Source organism: Anarhichas minor, unplaced genomic scaffold (genome assembly GCF_050575085.1).
Source record: "Anarhichas minor isolate MPS153535 unplaced genomic scaffold, ASM5057508v1 ptg000027l, whole genome shotgun sequence".
Taxonomy (NCBI): domain Eukaryota; kingdom Metazoa; phylum Chordata; class Actinopteri; order Perciformes; family Anarhichadidae; genus Anarhichas; species Anarhichas minor.
Genome location: NW_027466473.1, coordinates 2,192,501 through 2,208,980, shown reverse-complemented (window position 1 = coordinate 2,208,980; position 16,480 = coordinate 2,192,501). Strand labels below are relative to the sequence as shown.

The 16,480-nt window shown below is 40.3% G+C and overlaps 1 protein-coding gene across 6 annotated transcripts in view; it reads right to left on the bottom strand.

Moving 5' to 3' along the window:
* Positions 1–199: 199 nt before the first annotated feature.
* bbx (BBX high mobility group box domain containing) overlaps positions 200–16,480 on the bottom strand; it is a 24,472-nt gene continuing 8,191 nt past the window's right edge. For 3 of the 6 annotated variants that reach the window (XM_076102218.1, XM_076102217.1, XM_076102216.1), the window contains 14 exons: positions 16,261–16,432; positions 15,885–16,142; positions 15,481–15,685; positions 15,333–15,400; positions 15,087–15,161; positions 14,462–14,542; positions 13,130–13,195; positions 11,575–12,436; positions 11,355–11,487; positions 7,488–7,639; positions 7,231–7,320; positions 6,586–6,783; positions 5,706–5,910; positions 200–4,232 (listed from right to left, as the gene is read on the bottom strand). In XM_076102218.1, the coding sequence (XP_075958333.1) occupies positions 4,154–4,232; positions 5,706–5,910; positions 6,586–6,783; positions 7,231–7,320; positions 7,488–7,639; positions 11,355–11,487; positions 11,575–12,436; positions 13,130–13,195; positions 14,462–14,542; positions 15,087–15,161; positions 15,333–15,400; positions 15,481–15,685; positions 15,885–16,142; positions 16,261–16,419 (2,631 nt within the window). In that variant the 5' untranslated portion in view covers positions 16,420–16,432 and the 3' untranslated portion in view covers positions 200–4,153. The remainder of the gene's footprint in view (positions 4,233–5,705; positions 5,911–6,585; positions 6,784–7,230; positions 7,321–7,487; positions 7,640–11,354; positions 11,488–11,574; positions 12,437–13,129; positions 13,196–14,461; positions 14,543–15,086; positions 15,162–15,332; positions 15,401–15,480; positions 15,686–15,884; positions 16,143–16,260; positions 16,433–16,480) is intronic. The other 3 variants (XM_076102221.1, XM_076102222.1, XM_076102220.1) reach the window with 3 other exon arrangements.

The window sequence follows — 16,480 nt, the reverse complement described above, 5'->3', positions numbered from 1 at the left end:
ATTATGCAATATAAATGTAAGAATATTAAATCAAAAGTTTTTTAAACCAACGTTACAGTCAGTGTGAATCTGTTGTTGTGGGCTCAACTTCCACACAGTATAAGTCCTGTGAGGAAGTAGTGAGCATGGCCAGTCCAGGCAGGGGAGAGTAACCATGAGTTCAACAAAGCAGCATGAACAACACATATTTTGACACAGATGCAATAGATGTTATTTTAATAGGTGTTCAAGAAGTAATAGTTGCGTCAGCAGAAAGTGTAAAAGGAATAATAGTTGCATCAGCAAACAGTGTTATGACATAGGAGTTGTGGGAGAGGAGGTAAGGTAGCTGAGGGATCCCTCACTAAGCAGGGGTTCCAGTAAGGCAAGGCTGCATTTAACCACTGGGCGGTAACAATCAAAAAAACACATCTGTCATGATGATCACCAGTAGCATAAATTAGATTAAGCACAGGTTGTACAAACTATCAGAGGAAAGAGACTTTAAAGATCTGGCATAACTTCGTCACAAAAAAAGAAACAAAAGGAAGCCATGATCTACATTCTAGTAAAGGGTAGGTTATCATATACACCTTCATGTATAAATGGATGCATATTCAGTTTTATATTTTATTGTTTCTTTATTCAACTAAACCTATAAAAAGGAACAGTAATAAATAAGTTAAAACTCAAGCATTCAATTGTTCTATCTGATTGCAGGAGCGTCTTCGCTTTATAAACTGTCCTGATCAGACTTTCACTTCTACTGCAAAGGAAAAAAAAAAGAAGTAGCAAACCAGGGAAAATGTTTGTCCCACCACTCAAAATGCAAGAATCTCTCAGTTATCAGTCTCATGGATGCTCACACAGTACAGGAAGTCCTTTGGACTTAAAACCTCCACACGTTTCCATTGAGTTTGCAGCACAGCAGCTATCCTGTCATGAGAACTGTTGGTTGTAACGAACTATGCACCTAAGGAACAGTATACCATCATAGCATACATACAGTACAATCAAGACTGAATTAGAAAAATACAGGTACAAAATGATTACATTCAAGAAGACAGTACTAGCACAAAAGGGTATTATAGTCATTTAGGTAACTAATATAGGAATTTCACTTTATAGAAGCATTTTCTAGATAGAAAAAGTGACGGGATGGGAGATGACAGTATATTATGGCTGTTTGTTATTTGTTATTGACTGGATTCTCGCATATATAATAGTTAAAATGCATAATTTTCATAGAGTGGGTAAAAATTATATATTTTCTTCAAAGACCATGATCATTTTGGTTTGGGACATAAAGGTGCAAATACTGTATATTAAAAGAGGCATTGAGTGGTGCCTTTTTGTTGCACTTCATTCCAACTCTGAGCTCAAACACCACTGGATACACAGGATGAATTGTGCTGATATTGTTACCTGAAGATTTACACACCTAGGAAATGCAGTGCAACTGTTATGCCAGCTTTCTTTCTTCTTCTTAAAAAAAAACAAAAAAAAAAAAAACAGGATTTCCATTTGAATATAACTTTCACTTTTCTTTGGCAAATGTCATTAAACTCACCTGCTATAAGCAAATATATCTATATCTCGGGGGAAGACAAATTCTTTGTCTTTGCAAAGAATTACACTGATGTCCACCAGTGGAAGAACTATACATTTTACTGCTTGGATGATATCATCCATGTAACTTTTTCTCGTATCTGAAAAAATAGATATACCATTTATTATTAGGATTATCGTAAAGCATAATGTGCTTCCCTTAAGCTTACCTGGGAAACATTTGTAGTTAGTTTGTGAGATAATAAGGACAAATTTGGAGAGGAATTATAGATTTGTTGCATGTACTGTACTATTTGCACACAAGGGCCGATCAGCAAAACATTATTACCATGTAACAATGCCTTGATATAGGAAAAATGTTCTATTTCAAGACGCACGAGTTCTCTAAGACCCATTCATTTCTTATCCGTCTGTCCTGTCGTTAAGTGTCCAGAAACACTCTGAACACATCTCAACACATATCCAAGAAACGGTGATGCAGTCGCAGTCAAATACACACCTCCAGAGGTGAGGAGACAAGCCCACTGTCTAGAGACGTGCATTTTATCTCAGTGCCTGTTTGCTTAGCAGGTAAGCGTAGATGCATTCATCGTCTGTGAGCTTGATCTTTTTTGACAACATTCTTAATCCAGTAAACTTGACCTCAGGAAAAAGCATAAAGAAGACCTAGTAAAAAGAGCATTATAAACACAGACACATTAACAGAAGAATGATTAAATAGAAAACAAAGAGCGATAAAAAGTTAGAAATGTGAATCTAAAATGTGATAAATTAAGTATTGGTCTACACAGAGGAACAAAAGGCTGCTAGGGAAGGAGGCGAGGGGTATCAGCTGTGTTACCCTTCATGCTCGTGGCAGCTCTTCCAGCTTCTTGGGAAGATGACTAACGACGAAGCTTAACTGCTTCCTTCCTTATTTTCCTCCTAAAGCTGGGTCACTGTAAACAAACGTGTGGCCACGACAGAGGCATGGAAATGGAATGATTCTGACCAAACATTAACAAAACAAAGCCAAAAATAAAGAACACAGAGTTGCATCTAAACAATATAAATACTTCTAAACAATGAAAACATTGATTACACGTGACCTCTGAGTAGACCATTACTTGGCAATAAAATCTCAAAAGGCCAAAAAAGGGGAATTTGTTATCAAATGCCTTGTCTCCATTAGCTCTGTGAGCAACCATAGCATAGCCGTCTGATTTCAACACATTCAATCAATATTGTTTGCGCACAAATCAGATTATTTTTTCTGTATTTTGTTTTTTCAAATTGCTCATTTGATGAGACATGTAGTATAAAACAAATTCATGACACAAATATTCCACTTCGATGAACAAACTTGTGATCATTTTCTGTTGTAGCCTGAGGCTTCTTTAGCCGGGTCCTGAGGACGTGATGACACTATGGTGTAGGAACACTGTGACTGGTGGAGACAAGGCATCTATTACCCTTCCAAGAGCAACTCAAACTTCAGCTACAAATTAGTGCAGTGTTTATGTCATTAAAAAACACCTATTCCATGAAATAAGTTGCACACAAGGAATTAACCATTCTAATTGCTACGCAAACTGCAATAAGATCAAGTATTGACAAAACTGCATTTCACTATTTAAAATGTTTACACTGACTTTAGGACTGTGATGGCGTCGAGCAAGAAACTGGTTCTAGGTCTGGGTGGGTGTGGGGGTCTGGGTGGGAGGGTTAAGGCTATAATTGAATCACTTTCACACAACCTCCCCATCACAAAGAGGTTCTGAATCTGACCTACTGTCTCATAAGTCTGACAGGGACACTGTGAACCTACCTCTAAAGGATAAGCAGCACGACTAACACCCCCAGCTCTAGCCACCTCTAGCTCAGATGCTAAGTATGCACAGGTTTACTCTTACACATCCAGTCTAACATGATTATTTGAAGCTACCACATACCATTTTACAGTAGCATAACTTACATATCAAATACTCAACTACGAATTCTTGGTAGATCAGTGTACCACAAGGACACACTCAGCAAGTGGCTGTTAATGGAAGTCTGTCCATCATGATCATTTACCCTGGTTAAAGTCATTTTGGGTCGAAGCTGGAGGAATGCAAGGGATCAGAACTATTCTACCCGAGGTGGAGGGAGCTCTTCAGTAGGCGTGTGTGTGAGGTAAAAAGGTGAGAGAAAGCTGTGTTTGTCTAGAAAACCAATGCAGTGTTGGGTTTTTTGCCGGACCTAAAATTCTATTATTTCTTAAATCGCAAGACTTGACCTTGAAAATGGCCTCTACTTGACAAAACGGTGTAAAATAAACCCAGGACAACCATCTCTACACGGGAAGCCATGCACTGGGGGACAGCGTGGTTCTTCCACAGGCCCAAAGGGAGCATCTAAGGGGGTGAGAGGAGTTCAGAAAGGCATCCTCACTCAAACCAAAGGAAGGCTTTCTGGGGAAACACTGAGATAGCGAAGAACACCATGAACCCCGGCTCAAGCAAATTCACCACAAGGGGAAGGTGGAGTCTGTCCAAAGCTTCCTGATCGGGTCTCCCTTCAGTGTAGGTAGTAAAGCTCCACTGCCAATGTCCATGTTGGGGCTTCTCATAGCAGCAGCAGAGTTTCACTGATCAGCACAGGAGATGAGGACTGGAGTCTGGGCCAGCTCCTTCTTCTGATTCTCAACCAAGCCTCTCTGGCCTCTGAAACACCATGTTTAAGAAGATGAAGACACTTTTTCAAATAGCCAGTGTTTTTTTTTATCAAACCATGTAGGGAATCTGCACAAAGCTACTTTTTTGCTCTTTTTCGTCGTTCAAGATGAGAAAGGTACTACTTTATGTGAGAATTACATGATGAGGACTGACACAACGGGCCTCATCAAACAGTTTTTGAGTATTCTTATGTTAAACATCGTTTACTTTTCTCTATGAGGTTTGTTTGAGTGTTCCAAGTCAGATTCAGCAAACCCTCTTACCTGCATAAACTTGTTGTAAATCGCTAGTGTCAACCTGTTTGGAGGCACTCGATTATGCTTATGATCAAATCTCACACATTTCCATTTAATGCCATCTGTTCAGGGTTTAGGGCTTTACGTTGTCGGGCATCAGCAATAGAACAAGTAACATTCTGTATTAAGCAGTGTAATTAGTCCCATTAGGGGACCTGAACAACCCTACAGCTGTCCATCAAAGAGCTGCACTGTGACAGAAACATGAAGTGAGACATCACAAAATCTCTTGCTGAGGCAAAGCGGAGCATGACTGACTGGTCAAGTCAATGTGACTGTCAGAGGCCATTATATTACAGGTGATGATGTACTGTGAGGTGTCCTAATGGAGGACGTTCCCTGAGCAGAGACCTGCATTAAGACCCTGAGGGGGCTGTTGGAGCTTTCCGAACAGAATTAAAGGAATTGTTACATTTATATACATTCAGATTGAGGCGTTATCATTCTTAAAGCAAAGATAAACAGTATCTGCACATGACAGTAGGAAAAACATAGTGATTGTGCCAACTACTCTCAAATCAGTTGTATGAGTGTCGTGGCTCCTGCACGAGGCCTCATGTAAAGACATGAGGCCTCATGACATGACAAAGGAGCTGATAGCTTCGGGTGACAACAAGCAGAAGTCTAGTCTAGATAGTTGCATTTAAGTTTGCTAGCAGTGACATCTGGGTAGACCTTTTGTTAGTTTGTTTGAATGTAATTGGTAGATATGTTAAATAGACAGAATAATTAAAACCAAACAAACCAATTGAATATTAAACTAGCAAAAGAATGACACATTGACTTAAAGGGATAGTTCTGTGCCTTTAGAAGCAGGGTTGTGTGAGGTACTTCTCCATAGTCAGTGTATGACCTACAATAGATAGGGAGCAAAGCAAAGTACTGCTGTGTACGTATTTCAGCTATGTGTACACTATATTTAGAATATTTATCTTTATCTTTTCGGGAACTGAACTGAAAGTAAAACTTATCCATGCTCTGTTTAAAAGGCACCAAACAGTGTAGACACGTTTCACTTTCAGTTCATTTATCTTTTGTAAAAATATTGTAAACATAGCGCACACTTAAACTGGTTTGGATTTCTTTGTTGTCTGAAAGGTTGTGTTGCTGTCCCGGTCCACAGCAGTACATTGCATTATTTCCTGAAGCTGGGCTGTGTCTCTACCTGTGAACGTTTTCCATGGCTGCTACCTCAGCGAGGGCTGCCAGGCTAAAGAAAGCAGGTAGCTCTTGTGGTGCGGTGCTCCTCTCTGCCTCCTCCTCTTCCTCCTCTGCTCTGGGATTACTGTAGCACCCTTTTTCATTGCATAAATTCTGTTGGGGTAATGGCTTCTTATCCTCTTCCTGGTTCAGGTCCCTAGTTTTGTCCTCTGTGACAACAAACAAACAAACAAACAAAAAACATATACAATTTCAGGAACACTATCAGAAAGTCTGTTGCAGAGCATTTCTTTTTATAAATTGTATTGATGTTATTAAAAAACAGCATTTGAAGAGACAATGCATTAGTGTCTGCCATGCTAGTAAATTTACATCTTCATCGTAACTAGTTACTAATTTCAGTTAACTCTGATCCATACAGAAAGAAATGACAAGTAGACACTTCTACCGTATCAGAAATATTGACTGAAATTCCATGAATCCATGTGTTAATGGTTGGTTATTTTTTAATTTACATATATTTTCAGTTGTCTAGACACAATTCTAAGGCCTTGTGATGTCAACTGGACATGTAGCTTTATTTTCAAGAGGTCTGAAGAACTCCCTCTCTGGCTGCTGGACACAGTTCGTCTCTAGCTACAGTAGAAAGCTCTCAGTTCCACTTTCCTGAATAAAGGAATGTTCTAAAAGTACAGCTCATAAAAGTGAACTAAAATAATAATAATAATAGCATACATTCGATGATATATTTTATGTTATGGTCAAAATGTTCCATTTAAATCACCAACATGTACCACTTCAACATACATTGATACATTCTGGTTCAAACTTTACAGATCTTTCTAATCCCACTCTTACTGATCAATCGATCGATCATCACTCACCCTCGACTGGAGACACACTGCCGTCAGCTGTGCGCACCAAGTGTGTGATCTTGGTCTTCCTGGCCTTCCTCTTCTGGCTACCAACTAGCATCTCCATACTAGCGCTGCCCTGGACATCTGGGCACATTATGGCAACGGGGGCACATGATTTGGCTTTTGAATGTGAATCCAGCGTGGTGGAGTCACTCTGTACCACTGCTGTGGAAAAACAATTCAGAGGTAGAAATGAAAACCCGATGAGTTTCAGTCCTCTTAACAAGAAGGTACGTCACAGAGACAACACTTCTTCTTTCATTTCGCATCATTGTGATTTCACCAGATCTAAGTGTGTTGTTGGCAAACAGGCCTAAACACCTCATTTCAATAAATATTTCTTATGAATATATTCATTTCTTTATAAAATAAATAGTGCAACCTGAAACATATGAGTGTAGTTCATAAATTATAGATTTGTACAGCCTTGTTAATGTAAATAATAGCTTTTTTGTGCTTTGAAGGTAAATTCTGTAATTCAAGTGTTTTTTTTCGCCAAAAGGAATTTTAAAGCAATAAACTAGACATACAGACTGCTGCATATAAAATGTGGTAGAGGCATCTGGTAAATACCCTGCTTCATAATGCACAAACATCAACGTTCTAGTTCACCTTTGTCCACTGCACCTGGTCTCTCCTTTTTGTGTTTGTGCTTCCTAACAATCTTGTGGAATGAAGTCTTTTTCTGAGATGGAGATGGCCCTGATATAGCAAAGAAACAAAGAAAAAAGGAGCATGGAAATGCTATGTTATGGAGTCTTTAACCAAGAGAAAACATGACTCTACCAACAGGAGATGGATGAGATGAGAGGATATTAAAGAACAGTCACTGTTTTATTAGGCAGAGATATCTTTCATTTCTTTCTTACCCTTCCCGGCTTTAGAGACTTCCTCTTGGACGATGGAGCTGTCAGGCTTCTTCTTCTTTGTGACAGCGGTCCCCTTCTTATCAAATGTCATTGGGCTGTACTGTGGTAGGCTGTTAAACTTCCTTTCAAACTCCTCCTCCAGTTTCCCTAGGCTGACATGTGAAGTTCAGAGTTTATATCTTTGAGCATATAACCAAACCTTAAAACAACACAGAGGTGAAAGCATCATATAATACATTTCCCTCCAGAGATTAGTAAAGTATCTTAAACAGTGAGAGCATCAGAACTACCTTCCTCACACCCAGGAATATTACAGAATGTATGAGTTTCCAGTTTCATTATCAAGAATTTTCAATTCCATTTCAATTCTATATCTTGTTAACACTCCGACGGCCCTGTACATCTGTGTCATGTACACAACTGCTATTTATAGGTAGATACTGGTGCAACATGTCTTTGGAAAGCTAGGATTCTTGTGATTCGATTTATGCAAACCATTTTGCAAACCAAGATACAATCACAACAGCAGGTACAATCAATGCCTCTGTCAGACCACCAACCCACAAACAAACATTTACAATATCGAGGCAACTCACCGATGAAGCTTCATAAAAATCCACCCCTCCATAATATTCCAACAAAAACGGTCTTGTTACATTGCCAAAGGTCCAGACGATCCAATCCAGTAAAATATTTAGTCCAAAACACATTATTACGTCCATAAATACCCACGGACTGCTGTTGCATCATTTCAAATTAGCCGGCAGATATGCCTAACTATCTATGTATATTCGAACGTAACTTCAGTTTGCATGTAAACTGTACATCCCAAGTCTCTTAATTGTCATTTCCTCGCTCCTCGATCCTCGCTCGAACCGGAAGTTGTTCTGCGCCGCCATATTGATGGCCGTCCCAAAGCTCTTATTTCTGCTCCGAGGAGCGAGGATCGAGGAGGGATCTCTGAGGAGCCATGAGCGAGGACCCACGAGAACAGACTTCCAGGAAGTGTTTTAACGGCCGACACGCCCCCTCATTGTTCATCAGTCATGTGATTGGACGCTGCAGCCGATCGGATTGATGAGATTTTGTTCAACATGTAAACAGTGAAGACGGATCACAGATTAAACTCTAGTTTATATTTGATTCGTTTTCTGATTCAACATCTGGTTTAAATAAATGTTCATTGTAGTCTGAACAACAAAAGGACCACAAACAACTTTCTTCATTTATTAGAAAGATTTGTGTTTTCATGATCTGATGTTTCCCTCAATAACTTTTATTATGAATACAATTAAAGTCAGAGAGAGACTAAACCCTTTCTATATATATATATATATATATATATATATATATATATATATATAGAGAGAGAGAGAGAGAGAGAGAGAGAGAGAGAGAGAGAGAGAGAGAGAGAGAGAGAGCTGGAGAGACGAAACACTTTTTACATCATTTATCATCATTTCATTCAGTCACGTGAGGCTGTTCATTCCTGATTGTCGGGTTAGATGAGTTTTATCATTTAAGAGAAACAATAATCATATTCTGGGTTATTTAATATCGACATCCGCATTCCGCCGGTAGAAATGGATCCTGTGCTTATAAACAGAACACAGGACACAGTTTGTTAACAGACTACAGAGAGAAATACCTCTACAGTGGTGATTACTGTGTCTTTATTAGTTATTAGTATTATGAGTTACTATTATTAAGTACAGTGATCATGTGAACACACACAAACCTCTCAAAAGTTTCTCCAGCTGTTAAAGCCGACTGACAGCTGATCCAGCTGTGATCATCAGCACCGTCATCAGAAAGAGACGTCGCTTCACGTGACGCAACTGAGGAAAGGACGTCTCATATCTCTTAAAACATATCTCCTCTCTCCTCGCATGGTTTCCTCCATGCATCCCTGGTCGGAGGGACTAAGACGCAAGGAAAGGACCCAAGTGAGGGAAACGGGGATGCAATTAAGAGACTTGGGATGTACCCATTGACGCTCTCTGTGTCTCAAAATGGCGGCTGCACTCTGACCTTTCGAGTGACACCTCATTTGACCTATTAAGAGCTTCCATGTCCTGTCCACAGCCTACAATAGCCAACGAGAGTCCGCGTTGAAGGAAAGTGCCTGCCCCTCTTCTTTCGTATAAAGCTCGAGCCAATTGCAACCGATCGTTCTGATGACTGACGCTTCGTATAGCCAATGAAATTTCGAAAATAATGATATACAGCTTCAGGGGGTAGATTTAGAGGCAGAACACGGAAGTAACCTGCGTAACCGCGAGTCAGGTACCTACGTCCACGCATTAAATGCAAAGTGTGGTTTTTGCAAGTTATGGAGACTTTAGGAAAGTAAATAATGGCGAAATAACTTATAGATTACTTTATTTATACATAAATAAGCTTTAGATTGAATTATGAATGCACATTTTTACACAGCCTAGATATGTTACCATGGTTACCATGGGTCTCCAAATGGCCTTTTTTGGAAAGTGCCTAGACATACCCTTAGTAAAACATGTGTAAAATATTCATTTTCTGTGGTATTGTTATCAAATTTGAACTTGGACTAGGTAAGGCTTCATGCTATGGTCCCATTGTGTTTTCCAGCTAATAAGTCCCAGCTATAGTCATCTGCAGATATCTGTTTGCAAAACAACATCCAGGCGGAAATAAAAACCTTCTATTTCAGTGTGTTCCAACTTCTATTACTCAATGCCAGTAGCACTTACAGTGATTCTGACTGTTGGGGAAAAAACTTCAGTGTTACCTTTCAAAAGAGACCAAAACCATGCATGTACTCCAAATGGTTCAAGAACAGCTTTCAATTTACTTTGGGTATGCCTTGGATAGATGTTTTAGGCTAATTTTACTGGAGTGTTAACAGGATATTGTGTTTTCTTCACACAAATTAAATGAGATGATGATTAAACTTAACTTCCCCATAAAATCCAAAACAGCCTCCTAAAACCCCATTCAGACAGACACATTTAAGCTTGCAGGATATCTTTCTCTTAGTTAGTTTTCCCTTCATTCAATTAGTGGACTGAATGTTAATGTTAATATGCCGTTTTTTTTATTTTTCTATCAGGTTAGCGATCTTATGATCTTAGCGTTTTTCTCAGTAACAGAAAACACAGCTCTATACGCAAAACTCTGTAAAACAATGTTAGTGCCTCTCTAGATGGGACTAATATTACTGGTTACCAGCAAGTGGTGCGCTTAAAAACGGGGGGATGTCGTTATAATTGAGTGTATAGAGAGATGTGCACTGCAGATGGGGATTAAAATCACTCACCAGTGCATGTAATATTATAATGAAATTACAGTACATTTTAACCTGGGTGTTGCTCTGAATCTGGACCATAATAACTGCATCTGATGTAGAAACTGGGGAGAAGCAACTACGGCAAAACAACATTAAAATCCGGACAAGTGATGCCCAAATCATGTTATATTAAAATCATTGGCGGTTGTCTGTAAAGCTTTATGAGTCGTGTGATGCTTGCCCCTATATATGTTGTTTTGCTGGAGTCACATTTCTTAAGTCTATACAACGGAGTTGGTGAGTGCAAAGTTATTATGACCTACAATCAGAACAGCCACAATTATGAGAATAAGACCCAGGCTGAAAAAGAGTAAAAAGAAAAGTGAATGTGACAAAATAAATAAACATAACTTGTAAACAGCATCCATAAATCAAAAAAAATTAGATTGGTGTAGTTTGATAAAGAATAAATAACTTTAAGAGTTAATGGGATTTACAAACGATAGGTCAGATTTCCAATAGTATGTTTAATATAAGGAATGACATGAAGATGACTGTACTAAATGCTCCACAGAAAGGTACAACATAGTAATAAGACTCACCCTTGTGAACATTCTTCTTTGGACTTGGACTTCTTCAGCTTCTTGGGGTTATTAGGTCCTATCTGAGAAACTGTCCAGCTATCATCACTCCAGTTTGCATCATGATCAGAGGCACGGAGAGCACCTCTTTTACCTGCAGACATGAAGCATACACTGTTTCAGACAAACAGGAAAAGACCAGTCATAAAATCTCAGTTAGCCCTAGAATGAAAATGGATACCTCGGTCGATGTTGGCTCTCAGCGAGGTCAGCATTCCCTCAGAAACGAGGGTTTTGTACAGGGCGCCTTTACAGCTCCGCTCTGACTTCCTGGAGCCGTGGCTCTCTGTGTTGGAGTCACAGGTCCCTTCACTCGACCTCTCTTTCCCCTTTTCTTCCTCTTTGAGCTTAGAAGGGGAGGGGCTGCAGGGGGAGAGATGGGGCTCTGCCATACTGTCCTGCAGGTCTGTGCTTCCTATACCTGCTTCTTCTGCCTGCGTCTTGGGACTGACGTCACTCATCTCTTCTGTCATTTCCACCTCAGAGGCACTGTGCTGCCCACACTGCCCGCCGTCCTCCTCCATCCTCTCCTCTTTGTCTTGGACTAAGGCCTTGACTTTGGGCTTACTCTTCTTTTTGGGCACACCTGAGTTCCCACTACTAGGACTGCTCTGTATCTTCTTCTTGGGCTTCTCCTCTGTGTCCTTCCAGGCCCCTTTGGCCACTGCCTCGATCGTACTGAAGACACTGTCCACGTTTGACTCTGCAGGGTTACACTTCTTAAGGATCTTCTTTGCTGAGCAGGGGATCTCATCGGTATCGTTTGACTTGGCCACCTCTTTTTTCTTGCTCTTGTTTTTGACACGTGTGTTTTGGCTGCTGAGTTGGGTGGGAATGGCATCAGTGGAGGTAGAAGTGACGGAGGAGAGCGAAGGTGAGGGGGCCGATGTGTGAGAGGCGGGGGGGCAGTTGTCTCTGTCTTGTGTCTCCTCCTTGATCTCTGGCTTGACTGTGGTTTGCTGGAGAGAGGCTGTAGAAGAGCTGTCCTCAGGCTGCTGAGACACCGCGGTGTCCATCTTTCCAGCTTCAGACGCTAAGCACATCTTCACCGACACAACAAAAGAACTCAATGGTAAACGAAGCAATATAAAGTGACAACAGTCTATGCTCTTAATAATACGTTGCTACATTCTTTCTAAATGGATCAGATGTTTCTGTAACCTTTTCTTAATCTTTCTATCAATCTTGCCATGACTGAATACTTTATTCCTCCTATCGGTCCCTCGCTTTACAGTGTGCCTTTATCAGACTTTTATATTTTCTACTAATAGCATTAATGATAATGTGTCACATGACAGAGAATCAGATTTATGCCAATGATTGAAAGACAGTTGTTTTATGTGAATTTTTGTCTGCATTGTTAAATCAATGGCAGTGAAGGATTAATTTGTTTATTACACAGTTACTTTTGAACCATAACCTTTACTTTTGAGTATCCGGATAAAAAGACAAAACGTGTGAACATATAGACAGCAAATGTCACAGTGACGAAATCGTCAATGTTTGCTTTTAGCTAGCATACACTTTTCTGGGTGTATCTCTTTCTAGCACACTCATAAACAAGGCAACTTTGTCAGCTTAGTCACAGTTTTACAATATTTTAATATCTGACGTGAAAGATAACTCATGGTATCGGGTAAAATAGGTGTTTTCACAGTTGAACACTCTCCAATCATTAAATAAAGCTACATGGTGTTACTTTAGATGAACTATGTGCAAACTGTTGAATGCTTTACCTCAGCAAGCTGGAAGAGAGCAGACTGTCTGCATGGTTTTCCTTCAGGTGCCGCAGAGAGAGATGACTGTGAACATACAATAACATGTTTTTTGAGATCACACTGCTCAGCTTTCTTAGTATTCAGCAATATTTACTGTCTACATCAGATATCACCGTGTTTACTGTTCTAGCAGGACAGAATAAACCTAGGGCCTGATCTCTTCAGGTTAAACTGGCCTCACACTGGTGATCCTGGATGACCAGTATCATAAAGCTGGTCATCAAGTGGCTCTGTGCACTCAGGGTTATTTACTTACTTCTTACTTAGTAAGATATGAAGAAACAGTGACACCAGCTGCAAAATAATGTTATAAAACGACAGCAAAAAGTGATATTCAAATATATTCACATAACTAGAAAAGAATAAAATGTTAAAATACTAGAACAAATGTCCAGATTAATATAGGTAAGGATATAAGACCATAGATTTAAGTGAAAATTATGACTATGTATGAACATTATACAGTTAAAATAAATGTCAGACAGATTGTGCTGGCAGAGCAGAGAGAGGAGAGAGGAAAGCAGTTAACATCTGATGAGATGATACGATGTGTGGATTATTATCACATATCACCTCATGTTATTCTGGTCTGCAGTGATGGAATACGAGTCTAAAAGCCTCAGCACTGTCAGGATGAAAGAAACTATAATCCTCACTATTTGCGTATTTTGTGAGGTAAACTATCTCTGTATTTGTTAGAAGCTCAGAGAGGACATATAGAAAGCTGATACATTAAAATATCTATTGCTCAGTATTTCTCATCACTTCATTGTAAAACTATTTTGTCCCTGTCAGGATCCTGTATGAATGGTGACTTCATCTTTGCAGTGAGCTGACTGGTCAGTAGTTAGGTTTGGATCTGATCCTCTGAAGTTAGCCATGGTTACCAAAGTTGAACATCTTTCAGCTCATCTTTTGAAAGCACATTGTATTTGCTCAGCAAATGTCGTAGCATCAAACTCTTAGATTGAAACAGACATTTTGGCCTGAGGGTGGCACTAAAAGGGCTATGCAGATAATTTTCTTGCCATTTATTAGTAAGGCAGTGATAATTTTGGTTCTACCGAGAAGTAATATGGTTGATTAGTATTAGCTTTGTGTTTGCAGTGACTGGAGGAAGTCACACTGGATCTGACAAATATCTGTAAAAAGGTATAAAGGACAGCTTTGTCTGTCTGTCAGCTACTGTTTAAAAGTTGTTACTGTCATGAACCAAAGTAACTACAGAGGCTGTAGAACAAAAAGTCAGTTATGATAAGTGGTGCATAATTCATCGACATTCAGTCATACCTCTGCCAGTGGGGAAGAGGCACACTTAACCCTGCTCTCAGTAAGGTCAGGCACTGTGTTCGGTATTTTCCCAGACAACATCTGTAGGACAAATCAGTGAGTGCACAAATCAGTGTTAAAGTGGGTTTAGCCGATCACCATTCACACCAAAGATCTTAGTAAAACTGAGGAAAGCACAAACTTTCAAGACAAATGTTGTTGTTACAATCCTTTGATTAGAAAGTACTAAAAGAAAAAGCACTCATTATGCAGAATGGCCCATATCAGAATAACATTATATTATTAGATTAATTCTCTTATGTATACGTGCCAGCATCATTTTAATGCTGATAAAGTGGGGCTAATTTGAACTTCTCTACATACTGCTGGGTATATTCGTATTAATAATCTGAAGTATTCAGTAAGAGTAGAAGCAACATAAAATGGTAATACTCAAGTATAGTACAAGTACCTCAAAACTGTACATTAGTCCAGGACCTGAGTAAATGTACTCAGTTACTTTCCACAACTAGCTACTGCACTAGAGCAGGTCACTGATGTCTAGTCAGACCACATCAGCGACCTACTTTAGAGAGACAACACAACCTCCAGTATCTGGTGTAAAATGTAAAGTCTCAGAACAAACCTCTTCCTCATCCCCTGGACAGGAGTTCCCTTTGTTGGCTGTGTCAGGTAAACTAGGTTTAGTGCTGGAAGGGATCTAGAGAGGTAAACGATACCATATTAGTTGGTCTGCTAAACAAAAAGGGAATTGAATATTAAAAAGTATATTGTATAAAATACAGATGAAACCAGCATCAGTAATTAGTTTGATAGTAGAGCTGGTTCATGACAAGGACGCACCCATGGGTGGCCTCCAGCAGTGACCTACCTCTCTGTTTGTGAGGGCGTGTTCCCCAGCTAACAGCAGCATGCTAAGGCCTCCCATCTTTGTAGGATCTGACAATGACAGTAGTTACAAAAACAATCCAACATTTTGTCATATAGTCCACAAACACACAGTGTTATATTATACACACCTGCCATGGCAAAGTTTAACTGTGGCATGCTGTCAGTTTTGGGCACTTTTTTGGCAGTGGAGGAGTCCTTGGATGAGTTGGAAGAGAAGGACCAAACTTTTTTGCGGGGGTTGCCGACTGGCTGACAGGAAGGGCTCTTAACTGGTTTGCTGGTGGTGGGACACCACTTGTAGCCCGGGTTTGCCTTCATAAAGGCATCCTTGTACTGAAAGGACAGAATAGATTTGATTACAAGCGAAACCTTGAAGCCCCTGGTATCATATCATCAAGTCAAATCAAAATCAAAGTATTTCATGTTAGTAATGTTAGTAATATTTCACCAAATAATGTTCTAAACTATAAAGTGACTTTGGCGCAACTGTCAGGATGGTTAGAAATAAAGTTAGTGCAGGTGCATGAGTCACCTCCTTGGCCATGTCAGTGTATTTCTGCTTCTCTTTGGGCTCCAGCACAGCCCACCAGTCAGCCAGGATCTTGGTGGCCCCGCGGTTATCCAAGCGCGGGTGTTCCTGCCGCACCAGGGAGCGGTGGCGTTTGCAGAAGAGGAGGAAAGCATTCATCGGCCGCCGTGCTCGCTGTTCACTCGAGTCCTCCTCCACTTCCTCTGTTGTGCTGCCACACTGCACCTGGGACTCCTGGTCCTGGCCACACAGCCCTGGCTGCTGAGAACAAGTTCAGAAACCATCAGATTGTTTTCTGTCCAATCAGTGTGATAAACTGAACCTATTGTTCAGTGCGTGGACGGAGGTGATTACATGTCAAGCCATGAACTACACTCACCTTCTCCAGCTCCTCTTCATCCTCCTCTTCTTCCTCCTCAGAGAAATCCAGAGCCTTTTTGGAGAGAAGTGGGTGCCACTGCAGGCACTTGCGTTTGGGGCGCTTGCCAGTGACCTCCCCTGCAACAGGTGGCTCCTTGCCCCTTCCTCCACCCTTCATGGTACTACCGCACCTACAACAGATTGGGCACACCATCAGACCATGTCTATACAACACATGC